Source organism: Sorex fumeus, unplaced genomic scaffold (genome assembly GCF_029834395.1).
Source record: "Sorex fumeus unplaced genomic scaffold, SorFum_2.1 ptg000028l, whole genome shotgun sequence".
NCBI lineage: Eukaryota > Metazoa > Chordata > Mammalia > Eulipotyphla > Soricidae > Sorex > Sorex fumeus.
This window is the reverse complement of record NW_026606085.1, coordinates 15128620-15156143: the sequence shown is the minus strand read 5'-3', so window position 1 is coordinate 15156143 and position 27524 is coordinate 15128620. Positions and strand designations below refer to the sequence as shown.

At 48.5% G+C, this 27524-nt stretch overlaps 1 protein-coding gene across 2 annotated transcripts; it reads right to left on the bottom strand.

Annotated features, from left to right (window-relative positions):
• Positions 1–344: 344 nt before the first annotated feature.
• Positions 345–26638, bottom strand: MSANTD2 (Myb/SANT DNA binding domain containing 2). 2 transcript variants are annotated; one of them, XM_056114928.1, is made up of 4 exons: positions 25983–26638; positions 7194–7293; positions 5110–5170; positions 345–1856 (listed from the first exon to the last, which is right to left on the bottom strand). In XM_056114928.1, exons 1-4 carry the CDS (start codon positions 26520–26522, stop codon positions 1004–1006), a joined length of 1554 nt encoding a protein of 517 aa, XP_055970903.1. In that variant the 5' UTR covers positions 26523–26638; the 3' UTR covers positions 345–1003. The 2 variants fall into 2 exon arrangements, with proteins under 2 accessions (XP_055970903.1, XP_055970902.1); XM_056114927.1 differs by having other exon boundaries at positions 7194–7449; positions 25983–26637.
• Between the last annotated feature and the right edge of the window lie 886 nt (positions 26639–27524).

Below are 27524 nucleotides of genomic sequence, written 5' to 3'. Positions count from 1 at the left end.
GAGGAAAAGAGCACATTACTGGGAAGGCACCCACAGGCCCTCGGGGCCTTCCTCTGAGGGAGACCTGGCACGTGCATGACAGTGACCCTGAGAGAGAGCACAGCTGGGTCACCCCTGGGAAGGAGCAGGGTGTTGGGGCCACAGAGGAACCGGGGGCGGTGGCGACTACTCACTCTCTGCACAGATCAACAGTTCTCACTGTGTCTCCCCCATACTGCACACGTGTAAAAGGAAGCTTGTCCTTTGCGGTGATGTCAGAGCATGCTGCCCCCTGCCAGCACAGCCACCTCAGCCCCCAGAAGTCCCATGAGCACGTCAAGAGGCCAGGAATTACTTGCTATTCCTTTTTTTTTTTTAATATATAAAAAGTTTAAATGGCAACACAACCAGAAAGCGGGCACATCACAGAAACGAAGGTCTTTGCAGGCAACACTGATTGGGAATACCAAAACACTTGGTGCAAAAAAATGAAACTCTAGATTATATACAATAGTAGCTAAGGGTGGTATGAAAAACAGTCTTATTTACTGTGATTTAAGATTGGATGTGTTCATTGTCTATTGCTTATTTTATTCAGGGTTGTAAATAATACTTATATAGAGACAGAGATGTGTAAAAATGAAACATTGTGAAAAAAATACAATTTTTCAATTTCATATGAAACGCAAAGTATAAGTCTGGTCCAATATGGAATGTACCTACACTTGTTTATATAAGGGCTCTGAAATCCATTTAAAAAATTGGTCTTGTTTTTTTAAAAAAAGGAAAACAGCCGGCCCACCACCTAAGTCTGCAGAGTATTCTGCTCGCTCTGAACAAGCGTTTTGGGGCGAGTCCTGTTTGCTGCCTGCAGTCCGTGCTGATCCTTTAGAAGCTGTTCTGGTCCGATGCACTGAGTTCCCGTGAAGGGTCTGTTGGCAGCATCCGATGAGGGCGGTCTGTGTCAAGGGAAACGGGGAGTGGAGAGGGAGGTGAGAGCCCAAATCCTTATGAAGGATGACATTCAGTTGTTGAATTTTAAGGGGTATCCGATGGCTTTTTCCAGGCACTCGACTAGAGAGCCGGCGGAAAGAAAATCCCTCTCAACTTCTACAAACTTGATGTAGATGGACTTGGGGGAAACGCCAGGATCCACGAGACAGTTCTGAGACAGAAACCCATTAATACCAACCCAATCTTTGCTGAAGGTCTTGGTATTTGCTTGGAAATGTAAGAACAGGCATTGCTGGAGAGTCCTGACCTCGGCAATGCCGAGGTAGCAATAGACGATGCGGGCGGTTTCCATTTCCACCTGTAACGAGGCCTGGGCTGGGAGGGGCTCCAGGTCCACCCGGCCCTCCTTCCCTGCGTCCAGGGCACGTCGGTCCGCATGGGGGGAGGGTGGTCTCTCGTGACACTCTTCATAGCCAATGGCATAAAGACCCGGGCTTTTGGGGATGCCTCCTGGCAGTAAGTACTGAACCACATTGCCCCCGGTGGGCTTGGAGTGGGCGATGGGGATCCAGTCAATTTCCATGTGCAGCTCCAGGCACCTCGCTTCGCTAATTGTGATCTCTAAAAATTTGTAGTAAACGTTCTTCCAGTTCATTTTCTGCACCCGGGTCATGATGATCCGGCCCTCGGGCTTCTCGGAGTTGAAGTACTCTCGGAGTCGTTTGCCCAGGGGCACCTGGGAGCTGATCTCGGCGTAATGATAACGGATATCCTCTTTCCAACGAGTGTTATAACCAATTCCAAAAATGGCCAGTTTATTCGAGAGATGAAGCCTTGAAAAGTCCGTCCAGCTCTGAAAGAGTTCCCATTTTAACTGTACTGATTCCAAGATCTGTACGATATTCTGCATGATGTCTCTCTTCCTAGAAAACGAAAATTAAATTCCTTAAGTGTCGAGATCATGAGTGTCCAACAGACTTTCTGCAAAAACAAAAATGCTCTACACGGTCTGTTCTGCCCAATATGGTAGCCGCCAGCAGTGACAGAGGGCTTTTTCTAGGGAACTGCTTCCAAGGGGCCCACAGGACTGGTGACTCCCGTGTCATATACCATGCTGTCTAGTGTAGATGGCTATAACCATAGTACTCAAATCTGAGAAACACCTGGTCCCTCATGGTCTAAACGTATTAAACTTAGTTACTTCTAATATACCCAAGATTCAGAAACTCAAAGGATCATTCATATTTTAAACACTGTTCTAATATTGGTTAATCATGGCCTTCAGTTAAGCACGTGATGAAGGTTATCTATTCAGAAAGACACCCAATGTCACTTACTGATTGTGACGTATGACCCAATACAAAAATGAAGTGACATTTTCTTCTGTCTGAAATGATTTGCTACTCCCATCACTCCTCAGATGACGATTTAAAGAACTACCGATTTAATCCAGAATTAAGCCCTGAGAATTCAGGCCAGAAAAGGCAAGGCCCATGGTAAGTTTTAGGCTTCCGAAGCCTAATGAGACATTACTATTTTATAAAGGAAAAGCCAGGGCTGGAGCGATAGCACAGCGGGTAGGGCATTTGCCTTGCACGCAGCCAACATGGCCGACACAGGTTCGATTCCCAGCACCCCATATGGTCCCGAGCACCACCAGGAGCAATTCCTGAGTGCATGAGTCAGGAGTAACCCCTGAGCATCGCCGGGTGTGACCCAAAAAGCAAAATAAATAAATAAATAAAGGAAAAGCGAAGGTAGAGAAATCATTTGAATCTGGATTTGGAGAGTGAACAGAGTAAGAATCTGCAGGAAATTTCTTCTCTTACAGGCTTCCCAATATTAAAACGTGACTGGCAGTTCGTGAGGGTTCATCTACATCAAAGAATACAAACTGCAAGTTCTTTCTGGCATGGCAAAGCTTTGATAACTGGAAGTCTGAAGCTAATTACATACTAACTTAGCACAAATGACTGATTTCTGCTTCAATTAAAGGGTTAAGCTACAAAAATATTCAGCGGGGAAACCTGTATGACCAAACACAGGTGAAGAGAGAGGGGGGAGGTGAGTTTGCTATCAGCTTCCTGGAAGGGAATGGATCCTTAAAACATTCCTCTTCAATTCTCAGCCCTTCCAGGGACAAGCTTCTTGAACCACCAGGGACAAGCTTCTTGAAGCTTCCACTCAGCCATTCTTGCACTCGCCCTGATGCCTGCATGAGCTAATACTGTCAACTGCAGCTTCCTGGCACCCCAGACCGCCCTGGGATGAGTCTCCCCCGATCAGATCTGCTTTCCTCAGAGCAGACTCGGTGCTGTGGGGCTAAGATAAAGGCCTGATCTTCATGGGACGCTTTAGAAAAAATACCTCTCGTGGCCCCTGTCCTTCCTCAGCCTCCTGCTTCAAGTCCTCTGCTCAGGGGCTGCTCAGGAGTCAGAGGGAGGTGGAGCCCTCCCTCTCCGTCACGGATGAGAACCAGCCTGTTTCAGTTCTGCCACACTGACCCTCCCCACACCTATGCCCAAGTGAAGGGGTTTTATTTGGCCCACCGGAGCCTAACCATCAAAGGGCCCAGTGCCGGGCCAATAACTGCTTCCCGGAAGCCTTGCTCAGTGCCTGGTTCTGGGGGCCGACGGACCTGCTGCCCACCCAGCCCCATGCTCCCGGGCTCCTGGTGCAAACGAGCTTTTAGAAGCCAGGAGCACCGTGAGACCCCAACTGTCCCTCAGACATGGCCTTTTCCTGCCCGACTTCCCAACCTCCAACCCTGAGATTATGACAATCGGCAAAGATGGAGTTTGATCCCCCTGACAGCAATGGCCCTTCTCTAAGCTTCTAGGAGTTACCAGTCTCTTCGGAGCGTAGGGATTTGAAGGGATGGACTCATCCCCACTGCACCCCCATGCCCCCTTTTTCAATTGAATCACAGTGAGCTACACAGTGACAAGGTAGTTCCTGATTGGGCTTCAGTCATACAATGCTCCAACAGCCGCCCTTCACCAGTGCAGTTTCCGGCCACCAATGTCCCAGGTTCCCTTCTGCCACCCCTCATTTTACTCATTTTAAAAATACTATTTTCTCTTTCTTTGGGGTATTTGGCTCTCACAATTGTAAAAAAAAAAATTAAAAAATAAAGACCCACCAACAAGAAAAGGCCTAAAACTCACTGATTTGAGTCACAAACTCTGAGGAATGGAAAGGGTGGGGAATAGGGATGGGAATCCTTATCCCTAAATGTTCCCCTTCCCCAGACATGGAGCCCACTGATACTGGAAACTCTCTGTTCCAAGAGACACGCTGAATGTCAAGAGCATATGCAAAGGCGGACTGAGCAAGGACTCCCCGCCTGCATTCCCCAGGGACTCTACACACTGCCACCCTATGTGGTCTCCAAGAACAAGTGGTATCAGGGGCGCTCGGAGGTTTCCAGATGAGAAAACGGTGCCCTCGCTTCCCCTCCGTTACCCTGACGACAGACTCTTCCACGCTTAGCATAAATGAGGTCTTTCGAAGCTACGAACACAAGTTCACAGCTCAGGCACAGAGAACTGGTGTCCTACAGGAGAGCATGCGACTGGTTGTTGGGGGTGGGGGGCACATCTCATGTGGGAGGGCCTGTGTTTGCCCTGGCACCACACACCTTGCCCAGCACAGCCAGGCATGCTCCAAAGCCCTTAGGAGGAGGGTTGGGATGTGACCAGTGCAAGGGCGCTGGCCTGGGCCTTTTCAGTCTTGCCTCCAGCAACGCTTTCCTTTCCAAGGGTATAACACGCAGATCAGTTTAGGGACGTGCACCACCATGAACTCAAGTGTCCCGATCATTTCGGCTGCCCCTCACATACGCCCATGGGCTATGGTTCAATTTCAGAGCTACCTAATTTTTGCAACTCCAGGGGTCAAAGCCAGAGCTACAGCCCTTTGTCCCATTTACACACTCAGATACCCACATCCAAACGTGGGCAAACACCAGAAGTATGCTGACTGGTCATCTAACAGTTACTTCTTGTTGGAAAAAAGTTCAACATTCTAGATTTAACCCACAGGGAAAACAGGGCTCAGAAAGGACAGCGAGTGACCAGGGCTGCCTTCTAACGGCCATGGGATCTCCTCCCCCTCCTCCCCACAGTTGTTCAACTTCACCAAACATGCTTGTAGAAAGGCAAAGCATCTACTTACTGTGCTTCCTCAGAAGATTCCTGTTTTATTTTTAATGCTCTCTTTGTGACAGGTATTTCATCTGAAAAGCAAAATTTTGGAAACCGATTATATCTTCCTATGCTTACCAGTCACCCTACACTTTTCAGCAAGGGACTTGATTCTAGTACCCAATGCCCAGCGCCGGATTTATAAATATAACATATAATGAGATGCAAACATTTATATGCAAGATCAGACACCAGCTCGGCAAGTAAGCGATTCTTCAAGGTCACCAGTGGATTTCTAACTAGGAGCTTAAAACTTAATTTCACCACACACACGACTTTTAAAAGAGCAAGAGTGAAACTAATTCTGCCCTATTCATTTTCCACGGAGGCTTCCTATCATGATTATTTCCCAGAGTCAATACTCTCCATATTATTTTTCCTCCCAAAGGTTTGGGTGACTGACTCCTCCACGCAAAACCAGAGTTATGGAGGCCATGGTGATTCAGACCATGCTTTACAAACAATAGGCAGTGGCCTGGCCCCTTTATTATCCTAGTCTTGTAATTTTTACAGGTTTAAACATGTCAACACATGGGGCGAGTCACACACGTGTCACTGCAGCTTGTGGGCCATGCTCATCTCCCCTGCGTTGTTCCATGTGGGGGCCTGTGATGGCCAAGCCACCACTAGTCTTCCAAGCTCGGAGGCCTCAGAGCCTATCCTCTCTCTTTCCCTCTTCTGGGATGAGAGCAGTTTCTAAAAAGCGCATTTGTAGGAAACAAATTCGCATTCAACCCTTTCCTTGGGGAATTAGCATTTCTCTGCGAGGAATTCTGCAGGACAGCACTGCTAGGCTTTTGAGAGGCCGCACACAGTGACCATGTCACCGAGAGCTGGGCTGGGCTGGCCTGCGTCCCCCCCCAGGGAGAAAAAAACATCAGCCAGTAATCCGGAGTGCTCATACACAGCTGCCCAAGGTCCCTGGGCTGCAGCAGAAACGGGACTAGCGCTTCCAAGTCCTGGAGAGGAAAGTGGGAGCCGTTTTGGCCCCAAGAAACAAAACTACCACAAACACCTGCCTCACTGTGCCCAGGTGCAACCTGCAGGCTGGAGAGACTTGACTCTCTCGGGGCTCTATAAATCAGCGGTTAAGCAGACTGGCTGTCTGAAATCTTTTAATTTTTTATTTATTTTTTGCTGTTTGGGTCACACCCGGCGATGCACAGGGGTTACTCCTGGCTCTGCACTCAGGAGTTATCCTGGCGGTGCTCAGGGGACCATATGGGATGCTGGGAATCGAACCCGGGTTGGCTGTGTGCAAAACAAACGCCCTACCCGCTGTGCTATCTCTCCAGCCCGTCTGAAATCTTTTAAAGCAGTGGCAGGGACAGTGTCCAGGGCCTGTCTGGTGAGTGTTCATCCTTGACAGGATTTCCCGACAGGCCCCAGGGACTCGGGATGGGCCCGTCTCGCCTGGGCACAGACAGCGCCACTGGGCCTGGGTCCACCTCTGGGAGTCAGGAGTTACGGTTTTGAACATCTCAGACGACCTCTGAATCATGGTGTTACCGAGGGGACCGGGTCCCGCTGGGAAGCCAAAGGAGCGAGCGAGAACATGGGAAAGCCCGAATCTCAGCTCTGTTCACGAGCAGATCAGGCCTCCCTTGATTTTTGGTTCAGACCGGGAGAGGAACTTTTCCAAATCACAAACAAAAGGGCACATGTATTTGGGCAAAGGAAGGAAGAGACAGTTATTTCCTTAGGCGCTGGAACAAGAGTCGGTGCTCTTGGCAGTAATCTTGGGATGGGGAGGCCCAGGCTATTGAGAAGTGCAAGGGATTCATCTGTCCCATCAGGCTTCCTCTTGGGGGTCAGAATTGGGGATTCTTTGTCTCTAGGAGCCTTGCTGGTAGCAACGTCACCCAAAGACCACCATCACGCACTGAAAGTAAAACACTGTCACCTGATGCCCCATGCAGCCGAGCTCTGTGCTGACACAGCAGGAAGGGGACCAGAAGATGTAACAGACAAAAGCGTGCGCGTGCGCGCGCACACACAGACACAGACACAGACACAGAGACACACACACACACACACACTCACGGATCAGCTTACCCAATTCCTGATCTGTTGGACAGCCATGGAGATCCTGACTGTGGTTTCCCCAGTCCTCCTGTGAATACTCCTCCAAAGTGCTGCCATCTGACTCCAGCTCCTGGTACAAGCCACTACTGTTAATAAGTACAGGCTGGCAGGGCTGAGCATCCCATCCTCCCTGACCAAACACCTGTTCCAACTGTTCAAATGTGTAACTGCTCTTTCTTTTCCCAACACCATGTTCTTTCACCCGACTGTAACACCTGCGAAGGGTCTAAGACACAAAGTCTTTTGTTATTCCTTTAAAGCTGTACTTCCTCTTCCAGGTACGGACCACAGATATTAATTACTATTAGACAGACATGGACAGACAAACAGAGACACATTGTTACAGAAATGCTATATTTCAAATTCATTATTATATTAGAAAAAAATTACTGTTTTAGCATTTACTCAAAACATGTTATAATTCAAACAATTACTTTGCAATTAATTATCCATTAAACAACAAGAAACATTACAACATTATTGCATGTACCCCATACATATATTTTACTCCCCCACCCCCATTTAAAAAAAAGGAATTAAAAAAGAAAAAAAAAAGGAAAAAAGGAAACAAGAAAATACCAGCCAGCCAATAGGATGCACACCTGCCACAGAAGGGGAGGAGCTGCTAGGGGGCCCAGAATATGGAAAAAAAGTGAGGGGAGGGAGGACAGAAAGAAGAATTGCCCAAAGTAAGGAATATGACCTTCCTCACTCGTGACTGAGAAGGAATACGGGGTAGAAACAGCTGCCTCAACGGGATTAGCTGGTAAAACCTCTTACTTACACACTCCGTCTTCCTTCCTAACTTTCTCTGGGGTGACTGCCAAAGTGTAAGAGGTCAAATCAATACTCCTACAACCCGGGTCTCCACCAACATCAGGACACAATACACTAATACCTGCCGGCGTATCCAGCCAGCACGCACCGTCACCTCAAATCCACACGCTGACAACAAGCTGTTCTCTGAGGGGCAAGTGATGTGGAGGGCCACCGTGTCACTTATTCTTCTGCCTCGTGGCACTCAGCATACAGAGACCATGCAAGTCCACAGAAAGAACCTGGACAGGCGTGTTTCTTAGCTCTTCAGCAAGCTTCGAGGTCTCTGAGCGCAGTCCCGCCCTTAGCTCCATTTTCTGAGGGCACCGGACACCTGATGCACCCAGAGATGATATTTCAAATACGGACAGTGCCCACCTTCCCACTTTAATTTTCTTCCATCCAGTCTCTAACAATCTCCCTCCGACTTCCTCAGATTTCACTTGAGAATTTTCTTGAGGCAGGACCCCCTTTTAACGGTGATGCCCCAAAACTGCCTAACTCAACTGGGCAAAACCAGTTCACCGCTGATTAATTTACGTGTTCTCCAGGCCACTGGTTTTGTCCAAATGTGACATTATAAGGCAGTATTACTTGTTCTCACCAAATCAAAACATCTCTTAGTTTTCGGTTCTCGTCTTTAAATTCCAACCGACAAACTCCGAAAGTGACACTGTCAAATACTTAGCAGATCTGTCCCAGGAGGCCAGAAATCTGGAAGAGCAAAAGAAGTCCTTAAAAGGACATCACAGAATGGAAGATCTTTGTAAGACCCCTCGCCGGCCTACCCGCTAAATACACACACTTCTGCCTCAGTCTCTCCTTCTTGAGAGCTCTTCTGGCATCAGACAGGCCAGAGGCTCTCTAAAAAAAAAAAAAAAAATAGATCCTTCTGTCTCCTTGTAAAGGTCAGTCACAACTACAGAACACAGAACTTTCTAGGACCAATCAGCAATGAGCTGGGGCCATGTGTCATGGGCAACCCTTCCCATGGGGCAGACAGATGCCTGCCAATCTCACTCCATTTCCCACATAGCCCTCTTTCCCAGTGCCCTCTGCCCTCTGTGCAGGGGTTGGAATTTGGGCTGCAAATGACTCCTGCCAATTTATTTTTATCTTCCGATGTCAAGTTTTTCTTCCTGAGAACACCCCATCCCCTTTCCAGCTCTGCATGGCCCGTAAATGGAGAACCCTGTCCATGTGCCTCTTGCCATAAATGGAGATGGAAACCGGGTGCTGCTCACAGCCCACTACGGCCTCGAGAGGGGCCCTCGGCTCGGCCCCGCCTGGGGGTTCCTCAGAACTCACGCTCCTCTGAAGGAGATGTCGCACTTCGCAGGGCGCCACCAGATCCCAGTAGGATCCGGCAAGGACTGACTTTCTTTGAAACCATCCAACAGCCCTAAAATTTCACTGGGTTCCTGTAATTAAAACATGAAACCAAGCAATAGTTCCTGTTGTCGAAAGTCCGGAGACAGATTCTATATTTCATCCGAAAAGCCTAGTAGACCTTCCATCTTTCACTATGTAGTTGGGGCCTGCTGTGGTTAACTTCGGCAGTCTGATATGCAAAGTACCTCAGGGGCCGGCAGGAAAAATACTCAGTCACTTCTAAATCCCCAGGATAGGAGTTTGACGTACTAAGATGTTTAAGAGACTTTCAAGTTTTTTCTTTGAGCTCATGTCAAGACATAAGAGGTAACTTCTGGATTCAGTGTAGACTACAGCTGCACAGGAGGGCGTTTAAGTAGGACGTATCGACTCAGACACATCCATTCCATGGTTTCTGGAAGAAAACTAGGCTTTTGCTTAACTCAGGGAATTCAGAAATGGATACGAAGAACTTAAGGAGACCATCCAATTTTTATCACCTAAAAGAAATCATTAGTTATACTTTCCACGCTTAAAATGATTCACCAAAGATATGATTAAAAAATAAATTGTGTATCTGTGTCAACAGTCCTACAGAAACAAACCTTTAAATCCTACTCTAGATCTGATGAGGGAAATGCACCGGAATCTGGGGAAAGCGAAGTCTCACCTCCCACCTCAGCCAACCACACCAAACCTGACATGACCCTCACTTGAGTTTTTGTGGAGTATCACAAACCTGGCTGTCCTTCCATCCTCCTGAGCCTCACACAGTCTAGAAGCTTTAGGTTTCTCATCAGAAACTCAGGGGCGTGGGGACGGGTGTTTTCAAATTAAGATCCAGGGAAAGGAAAATTTGTTTCCAATTATTATTGTCTCCGCATTTAAGATGATGCTCTCCTTGCTATTGGAAGTGGCCATGGCAAAATTACTGTCTCCCCTTTTGGGAAGAGTTGTGAGGTCACACTGCCAAGAAGGAATCACAGGACAGGGGTCAAGAGTGAGAGAACTAACGTACCAGGAGGGACGTGCTTGGGCAGCTCCATGGAGGGAGCTGCAGGGACCTGAACTGGAAGAAAGGTCAGGGGACGCTTACTAAACCCCCGGGCCAAATGTGTAGTGGCTATAAAAGGGAAAGAATCAGGAAAAGACTGGAAAGTGGTCCCAGCTCCAAAGCAGGGAGAAACAAAATAACACGGCTGACAACTGATGGCTTCTAGGACAGAGGGAAAGCTTTGCTGGAGCTTAAGGTCAGAGTGAGAGGAAACGAGAGAATAAAGAAGGCGACATCCACTGCAGATGGATGGGTGTCTACGGGGGAGAGGGACAGGGAAACAAAGGCAGGGGTTTTAGATGGTCAGGACTGGGGGGGGTTAACGGCAGCAATGCAAAGAAAGACCCAGGGTTACAGCACACGGAACATTAAATACAGTGCACAGTGCAGCTATCTTGCCCAAGTAAGTAAATCCAGTATTGGGTTGCATAAGCAGAGGAATCACATGTAAGCTATGAAGGTGGCTCTTCCTCTCTATTCAGCACCGGTGAGGCCACAGCTGGAGCACAGCGTTCAGTTCTGGGCATCGAACCAGCTACAAGAGAGGGAAATTGTAGAGTTCAGAAAAGGGCAAATAAAATAATGAAGGCTTGGAAAATAAGGTCTATAAGTAGGGACAGTGGTTGCATCAAAGTCCTCCCTGACACAGTCATCAGCTACCTTCGGGGTAAAAATGTTTGGGTTTTTTTTGTTTTGTTTTGTTTTTTTTCCTCCAGTGTCTCCCGTCCCTTCTGACTTTAAGGAACTGGGGAGAATCAGATTCTTCCTTTATGGCAAAGCAGGAAGCAAAGTAAACAAATCGTATGGGCATATGCCAACCAATTCTGCTACTGACTCAATTGTTCTTTCAAAACCTGCCCCATAGCATAAAACAATGGAATTAACACCACGACCACATTCCTGTTCTAATACAACTGATTCCAGGGATGGGGGCCAGGAGAGACACAAATAGGGCTTGTAATAAAATGTCTTTTGAGAAACCTCAGGGATGAGCAGATGATGTCAAATGAAAAACCAAGTCCAACTGCAGGGAGAAAAGCATCGTTATCACAGCAAGGAAACGGAGTACAAGGGAAAACAGGCAGTGAAACAGACTGTCCAATGCAGCTGTCAAACCGGCACCATCGGAAATGGATTACACGGCTTTAACCCCCTGCCAACTAACCATGACAAACTCGAAGTTCTCTTTGCCCACGTGCCTAAATAAAGAACACGCTTATCTGCAAAGTTTTAGACCTGGGGGATTCTCCTCTTGGGTCGAGGTTGTGGGGGTGCTGAGCCAAGCCAAACTACACGGAACCTCGAGTCTTGGTTTAAACTGAAGCTACTTGTGTTCATGGTAGATGTCAAAAGTCAGAATCGTGGCAACAAAACACCTCTGAGTTTATTTCAGCATCTTTTTAAGAAAAATACAAACACTTATTATTTTTTCTTTTTCTTGCCGTGAGCACAGAGGTAGGAAAGAAGGAAGGGGATAGTGAAGGCATGTGGTGTGAGTAGGGGCCGGGAGAGATAGTACAGCAGGTAGGGTGTTTGCCTTCCAGGCGGCCCCCCAAAAAAATAAATAAAAAAGAAGGTGAGTGGGAGAGACCACTTTTTTTTAAATCACCTAAGGCAGATGCCATCTGGCCAGTAAAATTCTGCCTGATTTCCTAGGTTTTCTGTGCATTAAAACTTGGCAAACTGACCTGCCAATCTGTAAAATGTCTCAAAAGCAGCCACACCCCCCCACCCCGCCCAATGGCTATTTCCCCATCCTCAACCCTGGCACCACAGAAGTTTTGAAAAGCGGATAATCTTTTTATTTTTTCTTTTCTTTTCTCCTTTTTCCTCTGCAGAGAAGAGGTTTTGAATCTCCTCCCCAGAAACAGGCACTTATATCCTGGTTTCATCTGGTTCCAAGGGGGAGTTGGGTGGTGTGAGCCTCGAGTAAGGACTTCGGGTTAAAAGTTCTTCAGTAGAAAAGAAGAAGTAGCGGTCAGAGCCTCAAAGAAAGTGGAATTCATTGGTGCCTTCACTTTTTTTTAAATAGACATTTAGAGAGTTGGCAACCAGTTTAAGTATGATTCATTCCGTTTGCTCAATACGCCTGCTCCTTTAGATAACATAATATTGATATTTCCTTTAAGAGGTAGATTAGCTAATTTTTCCCTTTTTTTTTTCCATTTGTTTTTGGGTCACACCTGGCAGTGCTCAGGGTTTACTCCTGGCAAGACTCAAGGGCCCATATGCTCTGGTACGGTTCATACCCTGGTCAGATGCATGGAAGGCAAGTGCCTATCTGTTGACCAATCCCTCTAGCACTGCTCCCTTTTCTTAAAACAAAATAATTCTAACAGTGAAAGCAGGCGAGAATATAAATTTACTCTTCACAAATACACAAACGCTTTCAACCTATGGGCAAAAAATCTTTTTTTCTGGGCTGGCAATTAGGTAATATTAGAAGATTCACCTGGGTGGCCCGGGAAAGAGCTGAGTGGGCTGGGATACATGCTTTTCATGTGGGGTGCCCTCGTTCAAGCCCCGGCACTTCATCAAGCCTTAGCTCTAAATCCAGAGTAGCCTGGGAACACCGCTGGGTGTGGCCCAAATTTGAAAAAAATCAATTCACTTGTTAGCTCATTACCTGTTCCCATCATATAATACTTCATCCTTACCTGACCGACTTATCAACACAGATGCTAAATAAGTTACCTAAGGGAACAACTTAAAACAGAAACCTGCAGGTAGGAAACAAAATCTTGTCTACATTCCCCAGGGGTCACCATGGCTAAGTGATACCTTTTCCCTAAGTTCCCTCTGCCCAGTCGCACTAGGATATCCTAGGGACCATACACAGTTCTGCCCGTAGGATTTCAATCCTAAACCAAAGGAGGTCAAAGCCCGATTTTCTCTTCAACTGAATAGCTCATGTTCTCCTTGGTGCTGTCTTTGTAATTACTGAGAAGAGAGGTTCTAAATTTTGTGGTGACATCATTTGCCTTCTCCTTGGCTCCTGACGTACCTTTTGTCACCTATCCATATCATTTCCCTTGCCAACTTTCTCCAGGATAAAACTCAAACTGCCCAGGGAGAGAGGAACTGCCTAGGGTGCTAATGGCAAACCAGGCTCCAACTTCTCAAACACTGTGGAAGTTTTCCATGGAAAAGAGCCTTAGATACCCTCCTATCCAACTTCCGCAGTGAACAAATGAGGACCCGAGGCCCCAGGCACCAACCTCACTCCCCAAGTTAATGTTTCCCAAGTGAGTCGATTCCACCAGACTGACAGTGAACTCCATGAAGCAGGAACTGGTCTGCCGTGTTTCCCCGAGGTCAGATCAGTGCCCCTCACGTAAGGTTGGCTAACTATGAGTTTTTTAATCATGTAAATTACTGTAATGGGGGATGGACCACATCTGGGAGTGCCAAGAGGCTGTTCCTAGCTCTGTGCTTAGGAGTGATTCCTTGTAATGCCCAAGGAACCATACATAGTGCCAGAGATCAAACCAGGGTCAGCCGGTGGCTGCTTGCATGGCAAGCACTTTATCTCCTCGACTATCTCTCTGGCCCCAATACATTAATGTAATTTTAAACAGTAGTACATCACTACTAGGACCATCACATTTTTCTTAGCAAAGAAAATATCAAGATACTCATTGTACAACCACAACGGTGGGTTATATTTATAAAATCAATAAATCCAAGCTTCTAAGACCTTTCAGAGGAAAAAAAGAAGCAGCAATAAAGGGTATAAAGCACATATCTGGCTATAATTAGCAACCCAACTAATGTCTTTCTAAGAAAAACAAAAAAGGACTGACTGCAGAGGGCAAAAAGACTTTGAAAACAGCAATCCTGCCCAAATCTTATTTCTTAAGCCTTGCAAATTAAACAATCAAGAGACTCTATTGTTTAGAGGGTGTCCATACACAGGCCTGAGATCTTATCTCCCAGGGCTCTGGGGCCGTGTAGGGACCTGTCCAGGACCCAGTCCTACCAGCAGGAGCTTCAGAACTGGGCTACCGGGCTAGTGACTCACTTTGTGTCTCCAGGAGGGAGGAATTCTTTCACAGACACGTCAGGAACTTTTGATTCTCAATGAGTCTGTGCTCCTGACTTTTCTAGTTCCTGCAGGGCCAGCCACTGAGGGTCATGTCCACGCGACCGTAAAGACAAAATTACTGGAGGTCCTAAGGATGTTTGAGCTAACCAAGCATCCCCTGAGCTCAAGGAACTCGCTTCACCAGCTAAGGGCCCTGGCCCTGCAGATGCCATCATGAGAGTCCTTCCAGACTGGGTCAGGGCATGTCACTACCTGAGACACAGGCAGCAATAGGCAGTTTCATCTCAGAGAGAGGCAAAGAACACTCTGTTGGAAACATCCTCCCCACCTCAAAGAAAAGACTGGCAGCGTGGAGGAGAGGGTGCTTCCGCCTACCTCACAGCTCACCTCTGAGGTGGCTTTCAGCATTTCTATAGAATCTTTTTTCTCAGGATTTACTCTTTCAGAGGACATTAAAAAGGTTCATTCTTTCTAACACGTGGTAACTAAAATGAAAGAGTTCAAGAGGATTCCTTAAAATTTCTTCCCAGAATGGCAGAGGAGAATCTTTTTCATTTAGTTAGTTTGGGGGCCACACCGAGTGGTACTCAGGGATCACTCCCAGAGAGGCTTGGAGGATCATATAGGGTGCTGGGGATCAAACCCAGCCAACTACTTGCTGTACTATCTCTCTGACCCATAAGGGGCTACTCCTGGCTCTGTGCCCAGGAGTGACCCCCGAACAGTGATTAGGGGGCCATATGTGGTGCTGGGGATTCGAACCAGGGTCAGCAGCTTGCAAGGAAAGTGCCTAAACCCCTGTCACTATCTCTCAGGTCCCAATGCTATCATTCATATGAAGACTTGAATGAGTTAAATCTTATACAATAAAAGGTGTATTTGTTTCAATACCTGTTTAAAAATTCCCCTAGGGCTTCCAAATCAATGTTTTCTTGCTGTGCTTAGAATCTTATGATACCACAAGCCATTACAAGAGATGTTTACAGTTTGTGCTCTTTTGCCTTCTCTTCTTGGTGGTTCTGAAGATCGAACCCAGGGCCTCCCATGTGTATGATAGTGCTCAGTCACTGGCACCTATGCTGGATGCTGTGCTGGATGGAGGAGGTCTCTGGTCTGTGGAAGGGACTAAATTCAGGGCTTTGCACATGCTGGTTATCTGCTCTGCACTGAGCTCTCTTTCTTTTTTTTTTTTTTTTACTTTTTGGGTCACACCTGGTGATGCACAGGGGTTAATCCTGGCTTTGCGCCCAGGAATTACTCCTAGCGGTATTCAGGTGACCATATGGGATGCTGGGAATCAAACCCAGGCCGGCCATGTGCAAGACGAACGCCCTATCTACTATGCTATCGCTCCAGCCCCTGCACTGAGCTCTCTTTCCCAGTCTCCTTTCCCTGTTATTACTTCTCCCTGGTACCATTATTCCATAAGGAACATGCCTAAGCAGAATCGTGCCCCTCTGGGTGCTGCTGTATAATTTTGGTCTTGCATTTCTGGCTGATGATCCAGTTGTTGGTAAAATATTTCTTCCACTGTCAGGTTTTAATAAAGGTGGGCGGATAGGGAGGCAACATAACCAAGTGACTCTGCATAGGTCTGGAGGCACGCTGGTCGGTGTGGTCTCCATTCCCTGCTGGGTCTGTGACGTTAGACACAGGAATTGTCATGCCTTGAATGCTCTAAGACAGTGCCAGTAACAGGAATTCTGACACAGGTATGTGGTAAGCTTTACATAAAAAATCCAGAGAGATCATTTAAAATGTCTGCATTTAGCAAATATTAGCCATTAGTATCACACAGATGGCAGTCACACCACGGAGACCCAGCTGCTTGTGAGTAAAGGTTAGTTAAGGCAGATAAACAGTCACAGCACAGTTTGTCACAAAGCACATGGCAAGAAGAACAAACTCCAAAGAACCTTACTGGAGGTGCCACTATTCGGGTCTTATTTGAAAAAGCGAGTAAGTTTGCGCTAACCCACATCATTTACTATTAAACAAAATGCTAACTAGGTTTTTTTGAACATGAGTTTTATTATACTTAGTGCTTCTATAAAGCTGCTTTTGATTACATGTGAGGGCTAGACAGAAAAAGAATTCTAGATTTATGCCTAGATAAAGGTTTCTTACATATCAGTAACAGGACGGTAGAAACATTCTGGGGTCTGCACTCAAGTTTCAGACACCCCTGGCTGTATCTTCACAGCCTCAATTTTGTGCTCTTAAAGCATCTGTCATAGATAAATGCCAATCATTTAACTATCTTTAAAAGTTTCTTGGCAGAAAGATGGGGCTATCCTGCTGACATACAGAATGGGGGGCGGGGGGGGGGGGGGAAGAAATCCTGACTCCTGGTCCAAAGTGAGAATCTGGTCTCACTTCCTGGGCAGCCTCTAAGCGGGTGGAGAGAAAGCCCAGCATCAATCAAACACGCATGAATAACTCGACTATTTTCTCTGAGTTTGACAGAACAAAGAGCATGCAGACCTCTCATTCCTTTTGTTACACTGGAACTTACTGGGATTAAAAGTGAGATGCTCCCATTTCTTAAAAAACAACAAACATTTCCTGGCTGTGCTGTTATAGTGAAGCTGAGCTGCTTCATCTTAATTCTTCATTTTGTGATGGATTTCTATTACTTATTTTTACATTTGCAAACTGGCATGATTCTGGTTTCTAAAAGTCCAATCACTAATCCTTTTCCTTAATTTGCATGAGAGCGAAGGGACATTAGGGACATTAGGGACATTACCTGGTTCTGGAGAAGACTGAGCCTACAGATCTTCCGTCCACGGTGGAGAAAGAGGGATAACCATTCTCCGCCTTGGTGGTAACAGCTGGGCGTGGACTGACGCAGGGCGGAAGTCGGTCTGCAGGTGGGAAAAGGCACTGTCCAGGGACCTCAGTGGCTAATGACTGGATAAAAGGGACAAAGCTGCACTCTGCTGCGCAGGGGCGCATGTCTCAGTGACAACGGACACATCACAATAAAAGGCATCATGTAAAATCACGTAACTCATTCTTCGCAAAGACAGATGAATTCCTATTTTTTTAGGCATAATGAAAAGCAGCACTCACACTTTCTGTAGTGGATAAAATAGCCTTGAGAAGGTTATAAAAGGAATGGCGTACCCGAGGGGCTTTCTGTAAAAGGAGTCAGTGTTTTCTGCCGGAATGTAAGATCTTTAAAGGCTAAGGATTTCTTTCTTTCTTTCTTCCCTTTTCTTTTTTTAGCTTATTTTCAGTTTTATTCACAGAGGTATATATATATCCAGGTCCCAACTTAATGCCTGGCAAGCAAGCACAAGGGGCTCAACAGGTTCTGGCTAAATGAGTGAATGGATGAGTGAGTAAAATCTCCTTCGGATGCGATGTGGAGTGGCGAGAGCAAATATAAAGTCGGGAGTACTTTTTCACCTATCATGCTCTTCTTTCTAACTTACGAGCCAGCTTTTTCCGTTTAAAGTATTTGCAGATTAAAATAATAATAATAAAGCAGTTTGCAGTGGATACAATTTTTATTCTGGGTTTATTTAAGTCAATTACAAACATAATTTACTTTTTCCAGTAAATGAAGTCATCTGAAGATAATTAGTAGATATTACTGTTTCAAAAATCCAAGCTATTACAACAAAGTAGCATTACACAGGCTGAGAAAATGCAAATAATTTCCATTCTATTTTATCGATTTATTTTGAATGGTATTATTTGGTGACTCAAAATATGTAATTTATAAATACAGCCAAGAAAACACATATGAAAAATGTGATGGCTGATTTCCTATAATGTCTTAGAATAAACACAGGTTTGCATCTTACTGAGGAATAACAACACATCCCACTACCTGACAAGATAATGTTCACTCGATTAATGCCAAGAGAAAAAAAAAAGTGTCTCCACTGGCTCTAGAGGACTGTGAACTACAAACAAATTCTTACAAGGGTAAGAATTACACAGGTATATATATTTTTCCCAACAGACTTTTTAAAGAATTATTCAAAGCAATATGGAGAAAGGCTCCACAGAGATTCCAAACTGCACACAATCTGTAGCCTATGTGCATGGAATCACGAAACTTTTGTTGCAAACACTGAATGAAGCTTCTGTGAAGGTACAGAGCCGGCAGAATACCTAGAGTGACCCCAGAACAGAAGCAAAGGGACAGAGTTCCACTGCAATCCTAACAGCTAGTTTGAAACCTAGTACCGGCCTGAACTTTTCAACTCAGAAAGTTCTTTCCCCCCACTTTTGAACGCTTTCTACGAATTGCAACGATATAAGCTACCTGGGGAAACATTTTTCTACTTCCACCAAGTTAATACTGGCCTGACGATGAATTGTAGGCTCTCCTGAGTTTTACAGTGCTTGTCCTCAGATTCTGTTGGACAAATTAGGGGGAATCTTATATTGAGTATATCCCAGTGGTGAGACAGGACCACTTGAAAATGGGGCTTAAGTAAACAAAAAGGACTCTGAGGGCCTCTAAGGACACAGCAAAGAATCCTCATGTGGCTAAGAGAGAAAAAGTATATTGAGCTGACAGCAGGTTAAGAATAAACAAATCCTATAGAACAGAACTTTTGGATTCTCTGAACAGACCTACTGATTCAGAAAACGGAAATAGCTCCTTTCTCTTGCTGTGGTCTATTTCACCTCTTGAAAAGCACGCTGCAGGCAGAATCGAGACACCTGTGTCTTACCCTTTCCCACTCACTGCTCCCTGCAGTCCATGGAGAGCCTGACCGTGGCTATGCTAACTCTTCCAGTTTAAAACCTCTGTTTGCTTTTGGGCCACACCCAGAGATGCTTAGAGACTATTACAGGCTCAGTGCTTTTGAACCATATGGTTCCTGGATCCAACCTGTGCTTCTCACATGCAAAGCATATGCCCTATCTCTCTGGGTCACCAGCTTAAAATTCTTTGATGACTACGATAAAGTCCTAAGGGTTTGGAGGCTGGGGTTAAAGCACTTGGCTTACACCATGCTGTACACACAGTTTGTTTCTATCTAATGTCCCCCAGCACAGAGAGGCGGAACACTTCCAGGGCACTCAACTCTACTCCCCAACACACACACACTGGGTATTAGGATATCCAGTATACAGTTATCCCAAACCTTCCTGTTCCACCCTTCCCACCCTTCTTTTCTCTTTCATACAGTATCAGGGACTGAGCTGATACAATACCAGGGCCTCACACATGCCAGTGCTCTGCCCGAGCTCCATCCCTAGCCCTTACATGGTTCTGAACCACCAACCTGCTATTCCAAACTCGAATCAGACCTTCCTGACTGCCACATACTATGGCCCTATTAGCTATTCGATTAGAGGGGCTGGGACAACTGGCAGAACTCAAGGATTACTCCTGGCAGTGCTGGGAGAACCATATGGGGCGCCAGCCACGAGCATGGCAGGTGCCTTTAACCTCTGCTCTCAGCTCTCAAAAACCAGTTTATTCATTTCGATTTGGGGGCGACACCTGGCAGTGCTCAGGGATTACTCCTGGCTCTGCACTCCAGGGTCACTCCTAGCAGGGCTTAAGGAACAATATGGGGCATGGGGACTGAACCCCGGTCGGCCATATGCAAGGCAAGCACCTTGTCTGCCATACTATCTCTCTAGCCCCCACCCAGAAACTCCTGAAACCGTCAGTCACTTGCCCTTTTGGGAAAGCTACCACGTGATATAATTTTAATTTCAGACTCTCAGAACAGATGACATATTTTGTCGTTATTTGCAGCCTACACTGTTCCCGGTGACGCCACCGCCGGGACCCTCCAGCAAAGCCTGGACTGCCCTGGGCCTGACTGGGTCCAGCCCCGCTCACCTTCAGGACTGTGTGCCTAAGTGTCCACGTGCTGTGTGAGCCGTAGCACTGGAGCCTGAGCCCACACCCAGGGCCCGGAGGGGCACACCTTGGCCGGAGGGTGTCTGCTCTGCCCTCGGACCGCCTGCAGGAGGGTCTCTACTGTTTGGAGGGGAAAAATAAAGCAAAGACTTATTTCAGATCTTGGTATTTAAAGAAACCCAGTGATGAATGTGTCAGTTGAGTGTGATAAAAGGGAACGTGCAAGATGACCAAATCCTTCATCCCAGATGCCTAGAATGAGGCAGAGTTAAGTGCTTTTTGTTTCCCTTCTGTCTCTCTTGGCTTTGTAAAGCCCCGCTAGAACTCCAGGCAAGCCACAGGGATGAGGTGCTGAGTACGGCTGTGTTCTTCCCGGGTGCCCAAACACCTGTAATAACTAGGTAAGGCACTTGGCCTTTAGGGACTCCTACCCACTCCTCCCAATCCAGGTTGCTCTGTATTTTTTAAGTTTAAAGTTAGCCCCTAAAATTTTGCTTTTTCTTTTTGGGGGTGCTCAGGGTTTACTCATGGTTCTGCACTCAGGGATCATTCCTTGGCGGGCTTAGACAACCATATGTGGTGCCAGGGATCGAACCCTGGTAAGCCACATACAAGGCAAATGCCCCATCTGCTGTACTATCATTTTTCAGCCCCAAATCGTTTATTGGTTCCATATTTTTAGAATAACCAAAGTAATATGGGTTAGAAGTATTGTTTCTTTAAATAGAAGCAGAATATTTACTGATCATCAACCATTTCTAAGATCTGTCTGATATAATCAACAGTTAACGATTCTGGGTGGGTTTTCAGAGTGCATTATTTAATAATTCTAAATCAAAGCTTCATCTTATTTATATCCTACTAGATTTACTGTTTCTTATATCCTATTAACTTCCTATAAACTTTCAAATGTATGAAAACATTTACTATCAGCTTTCAAGTGTGAAGGGGAGCACGGTGAGAAAACTCACTGGGGACATGTGACTATTCAAACTTAAATGGACTGAAACGGCAAGTTCTGTCTCACAGTCACAGCAACAGCCACAGCGACGTGGCAAGTGCTCCCCAGCCCTCTGTGGCCGTTGTCACTGTAGTACTGTTTATGAAGAGCACGCACTGGTCATCCCGCAAAATCCCACTGGACACGAGAACGAGACTGCGGCAGTGGCCTGGCCAGCTGAGGCTGTGCCACTCACTATCTGCACCAGGAGTCAGCTTCCCCAGGAGGGAAGACATTTTTTTTTTTTTGGCCTTCCTACTGAGCCTCTACCTAGGGTTAGGTGATAGGGAGGGCAAGAGGGAACTCTGAGCTCCCCCTGCAGGTGTGAGTGTGTAGTCAAGAGAACCCCTTCCCAGAAAATTTTCAGGCTCTTAAGGGCTGAACTGTTTGGGGCCAAACCTGGTATCCAGGGCTTACTCCTGGCAGATTTTAGGGGCTGATATGTAATGTCAGAGATCGAATCTGGGCTGGCCGCGTGCAAGGCAAGTGTTTTCCTGCTGTATTATTGCTCTGGTCCCCATTTCAGAGCATTTTTACCTCCAATGTTCAATATAGGTGCCATCTGATCACATGTAGATATTTATCATTTAAAATTAAATTAATTAAAGCCTAATTAAAACGTCAGTTCCTTGGGCACTCAAGTCACTTTCCAAGGGTTCAACAAATGAAGGTGACTATTACATCAAACTGCTTAGACGGTTTTTCCTCTTTACAGGCAGTTTTACTGAACAACACTAACTGTACTATGTACTTTGGAAATTCTTTGGGGGAGGGGGTAGGAGGCCATACTCGGTGATGCTCAGGGGTTACTCCTGGCTCTATACTTAGGAATTCCTCCTGACAGTGCTGGGGGACCATATGGGATGTCGGGGATCGAACCCAGGTCAGCCGCAAATGAGTGATAGTTTTGCTCTGGTGGAAATTCTTTTTTTCCTTTTACATATCTTCTACAAAATTTAGCTTCATTCTACTATATTTCCCCCAAACACCAGGAAATAAACTTGAAAGCCTTCTCATTCCATCTGAATACATGAAGGTTGGATCTCTTCCTTCCAAAGCTGCAAGTCTAAAGATAAACAGGTAATGGGCAGTCAAAGATGAGTCCAAGCGTCCCATCAAGCCTTTGTGGGTTCCCAGGCAGACAAGCAAACAGCACACACAGGCCATCAGTGGTAGCAGTGTGGCCACTATAGGGACAGACGCAGAAAAAGTGGATGGGACAAGACTCTGACAAAGCCTCTTTTACAAACAGTTTGGGCAGCGTGCCATTACTTCTGGGACATCCTTCAGTGCTAACAGGGTGTAAGTCTTATTATCCTCAAACACCAGAGAAAAGTCCTTGGGACTTGGTAGTAGCTTTGGGCTTCAAAGTTCCCTTTGATCTAGCCTTTCTGCTCTTGCAAACAGTGACAAGACTTGACAGCTGAAATGCAAGACCAAATATACTACATCGTGACTTGTCTGTATGAATGCTAAATTTGTTGTAACCATTATAACACTGAGGAATAAATGGAAGCAATGTCTCTAGAAATTTCATCGCTTTTGTTTGCTTCACAGAAGACCCCCTACTACTTTGAAATCCATCTGATGAGCAATCAGCCCTGATCCAGCAAAAATGGGAATTTGAGGCCACACCTTGTATTTTATCCTGAGGCAGAGCCAGAAGAGCACATCTGTTTCAGAGACATCAAGCCAACTCCCAAGTGACAAATTTCTGGAGGACACCCAAAAATATGGGACTGGAGCAGGAGTTTTGCAGGCTGAAGTGTGAATACAGCATCTGGCTCAGAACAGAATACTTTCATGAATTCCGAGTCTAGCTCCATCTTTCAACTCCTGAGTATGGACTGTGAGGCACTCTCGCCCTCCTTTGAAGCCATCCCACTTACTGTCCGCCCTCTTCCTAACACTTCATCAAGCACTGCAGCGCCCCAGTTCCTCAGTTTTCTGATACAGCACTCGGATGCTTTGATGTGCCTGGAGTTGCCAAATTCACTGGGCGCTCTGGAGCTATTCATTCTTTCATCCATCGGCACACCTAGCAGACAGGCTGCATGCAGTAAGCGCTCAAGTATTTGGTGAATGAGCATTCTCGAAAGATCTATAGATCTGTGTATACCTAGGCTATCCTGCAATATCTAGACAGATTCTGGTCCACATTTGTTTACAGGACTTCAAAATGAGGCTGGAATTGTTAGCAGCTGAAAGATTCTTCTGGTAAACAAACAGAAAGCAACAAAATGTTGGAACCCAAACTTGTGGAATCTGCAGGGCCAGGCTGCCTCAAACACAACCATCTGACCTAAATGACAGAACAGAGACTAATAACATGACAAGTTCAGACTTCAAAATAAAGCTCAATGCAGCAACAAATGTTTCTTACTTCAAGTTTAAAATCCTGATGCTCAGAAAGAGGTATTTTCCTCTGGATAATTTTTTAAAATAGTGCCCTAAGAGCAAATCCAAGAGCAAGTCCAAGGGCCTCTTGTTTTACTACTTCATACAGGGTCTCCCCTCTCAGCCTCAAGTGTAGGCTGGTGGTTATTCAAGAGGGGAAACTATGACAAATGGTTCAGCAGGGGTGAGGTGAAAGGCTGAAGCACCCACAGGCTTGAAGGAGGTGAGGTAAAGGTAAAGGTAAAGGTCCTCCCGTTGATCGTCGATTTGCTCGAGCGTAACGTCTGCATTGGAGACTTTGTTGTTACTGTGTCTGGCATATCGAATACTCTCGGTAGCTTGCCGGGGAGGTGAATAAAGGAAAAACGGTTCATGGAAAAACAAGTTTCCATGGATAGCTTACCACCTTTCAAACTTAGAAGAAATTATTTACTGGGTTTTTATCGTTGACTTCATAGGTATATCACACAATGCAAGATGGCTTCCCTGAGCAAGCCTACACTTCACTGCATTACTTTCTTTCTATTCTTAAAACCAGAGCTGGGAGGTTACTGAATCTCTACTTGAGGTTCTCCTCACAACACAGTGGAAGGTTCCTGTGTTACTTGTTCTCAACTGGCTTTTCCCACTCTGGAATCTAAAGATTTGTTTTCAAGGGTCTGAAAATCTACAAAAAATTTTAGTGATGTATTTTATGAGTAGGTTTGTGTTTTCCCAGGTTTCACAGACCACCTTTCCCCTTTGGGAAAACTCTACTGCAGTTCAGAGATAGGTGTGCAAGCAGGAGGCAAAATCTCATTCCCCAATTTTAACCTGAGAACAATGAATGAGATCCAGAGAACAGTGGTGACCCTGGGCTACTGACTTCAGGACATCCTTAATTAAAAAAAGAGAAAAGGTGGAGGGCAGAGGAAGACCCAAGGATACACAGTATCAAGCAAGCCAAATCCATTTTATACTTGAGAAGGTAACTCAGTAAAGGTGCCAGGTCACTCAAACAATAGGTCTGCAAGATCTTAGCTTCCGGACCCCACTTTTCCAAGCAACACTGCATATGCAGGATCGTTCTCTGAGCCCTGATCTTGAACTTGGGGGTGAGGGGGTGGGCACAGAATTGCACTTCCACGCTCGCCAATGCTACCCTAAGCAGCGTTCAGCCAAGTCCACCGACACCATGACTCCAAGCAAGCAGTTCAGTGAAAACTGGGGGGGGACAACCTAATCCGAAAGCACCTAAAATTAGAAGGGGGAGGAAGAAAGGGAAAGGAAAGAAAGGGGGGGGGGGGGGAAATAGCCCCGCAGGGCCAATACAGACTCAAGAGCCCTGATCTCAGGTCAGTACAAACCGCAAAATGCTACCAGTCCTGGCCCCAAAGCGGCCGGTACGTCGAAGCATCCCAACACACGCGAGGGCGGGGGCGGGGGGCGGGGGCAAGGGAGGACGAAACCGTGGAAACGCAGCTTGGTGGCTTCCAAGCGAGACGCCACGGCAGACACCGGGCTGGACCCCAATGCTGGGGGTGGGGGTGGGGGCGCAACCCCGCCCCCGCCCTTCCAAACTGCACACCAACTCTCGGCCGGGCCAGCTGGCCCCCCGGGGGCGCGCCGGCCCTGCACGCGCTCCGCGGCCACCAGCGCGGCCCGTCCCCGAGTCGCCAAGGAGCATCTCGCGTCGGCCACGGACTCGGGGCCTCGGGAGCTCAAGTTCGAAGCGCGGCAACTTGACACAAAGGCCAGCCCGTCGGCAGGCGCTTCCCGCGCGGCTCGGACACTGCCACGCGCTGCAAAAAAAAAAGGGAGAAGGAAAAAAAAAATCCCAAACCCGGGAGGAGTGGGGTGTGTCGGCGGGCCTCTCCCCCTTCCGCTCCGCTCCCCCGGCCCGGCCCGGGGACCCTCGGCCGGGAACAAAGCGAAGGGGCCCCCCGCGGAAGGGCGGGCGGCGGCGCGCGGCCCCCCGCGCACAAAGCCCGAAACTCCCAACTTGGAAGCAGGAACCTCCTCCATTGGCAAGCGAGAGGGGCGGCGGCAGGCACGCCCCACTTCAAACTCGGGAAACCTACGGGCTGGCGGCCCGCTGGGGAAAGGGGGAAAAAAGCCCCTTCCCGGGGGGCGCGCAGCAAAAGGCGGCGGGGCCGCGGGGCGCCCCGCGCGCGCTCCCACCGGCCCCCGCCCCCCGCCCGCGCCTCCTCTCCGCCGGGGGGTTCGCGGCCCCGGGCCGGGCGGCCGGTTACCTTGATGCGCTCCCGGCACTGGGACGGCGTCCGCTCGTAGCCCAGCTCGGCCAGGGCCCGGGACACGCGCTCGTACATGGCCGGCCCGGGGGCCTTGCTGCCGAACACCGTGCCGGCTCCCTCCAGCTGCTGGTACCGCGCCTCCACCAGCCGCTCGTTGCCCCACACGGCGATGAGCGCGTTCGTCTCGGCCGGCGTCCACGACATGCCCCGGCAGGCGGCCGCCGCGGCCGCCGCGGCCCCGCCGCCGCCGCCGCCGCCGCCGCCACCGCCGCCGCCGCCGCCGCCCGGCGAGAAGGAGACCGAGGACGAGGCGGCGCTGCGGCCCCCCAGCCCCAGCCCGAGACCCCCGGACGTCGCCGCCCCCGAGCCCGCCGCGCCGCCCGGCCCGAGCGGGGAGGCGCCCCGAGGCGTGGACGGGTCGGACAGCGATGGGTTCCCGTCGCTCAGGCCGCCGGGAGACGCCGGGGAGAGCACCTCCATCTTCGGGATCTTGAGCGGCGAGTTGGCGGGCAGCTCCGAGCCACAGGGCGCGGCCATCTTGCGAGCGGCCGCCGCGGCACCGCCCGGAAGTGACGCGCCCGCACTTCCGGCCGCCGCGCGCGCGGGGGCTGCCCGGGGGCCCGGCTCGGCGGCGGCCCGCTCGCGCGCCTCCCGCGCGGCCGCCGGCCTCTCGCCGCGCGCCCGTCCGCGCCGGCCGCTCCGCTCCGGTTCCCGGGGCCGCGGGGGAGGCGCGCCGGAGCCCCGGGCCGGCCCGGGGGGAGGCATGAGGCCGCCGCGCGCGCGGGCGCGTGCGAGACGCGGGCTGCAGCCCTGCCGCCGCTCCTGGGCTCTGGGCGCCCGCGGGGAGGGGGCGGCCCGCGAGGGGCCCCTAGTGAAGGGGGGAACCCCTGCGCCCGGCGCGCGCCCGCGACCCGCGTCCCCTGCTCGGCTCGGACTCGGGGCGCGTTTCCCCTGAGCCGGGCTTCGTGTGACCGTTCGTGGAAGATTTGGGTTGGGATTTTTTGATTTTTTTTTTTAGCGCGATTTTGCTTCTCACGAGGCCAGCGTGGCGCCCGAGCCCCCTCCCCCCTTCCCAGCCCCCGAATCGCGTTCCCCAGACGCTCCCCTAAGCACCCCCCGCCCCCGAATCTGGGAGTTGCCCGGAGTTCCCGCGTTCTCTGCCTCCAGGACGGGCGAGGCTGAAGAGGAGACGCCGCCTCAGCGCGACGATGCAGTGGACACTAGCGCCTCACGCCAAGGGGCGACCAGTAGAGCAGACAGGCTTCTGTTTTCTCTTTGTTAATCGAGCCACCCGGAATGACAAAGTTACAAAGTACTTCACGGTTGAGTTTCAGGTGTAAGATGTCCCAGCACCAATCTCCTCACCGCTGGCCTCTCCCTGCCACCAGTGCCCCCAGTTTCCCTCCCACCTCCCGCTGCCTCTCTGGTGGCCACGTTTCCCTTTTGAGGCGCTGACCATTCTATTCCTGAGAGGGTGTCAGTACACATACCTTCCAGACAAATTGTTGAACAACCTCAGAGGGTTTATCTTTCCCATAC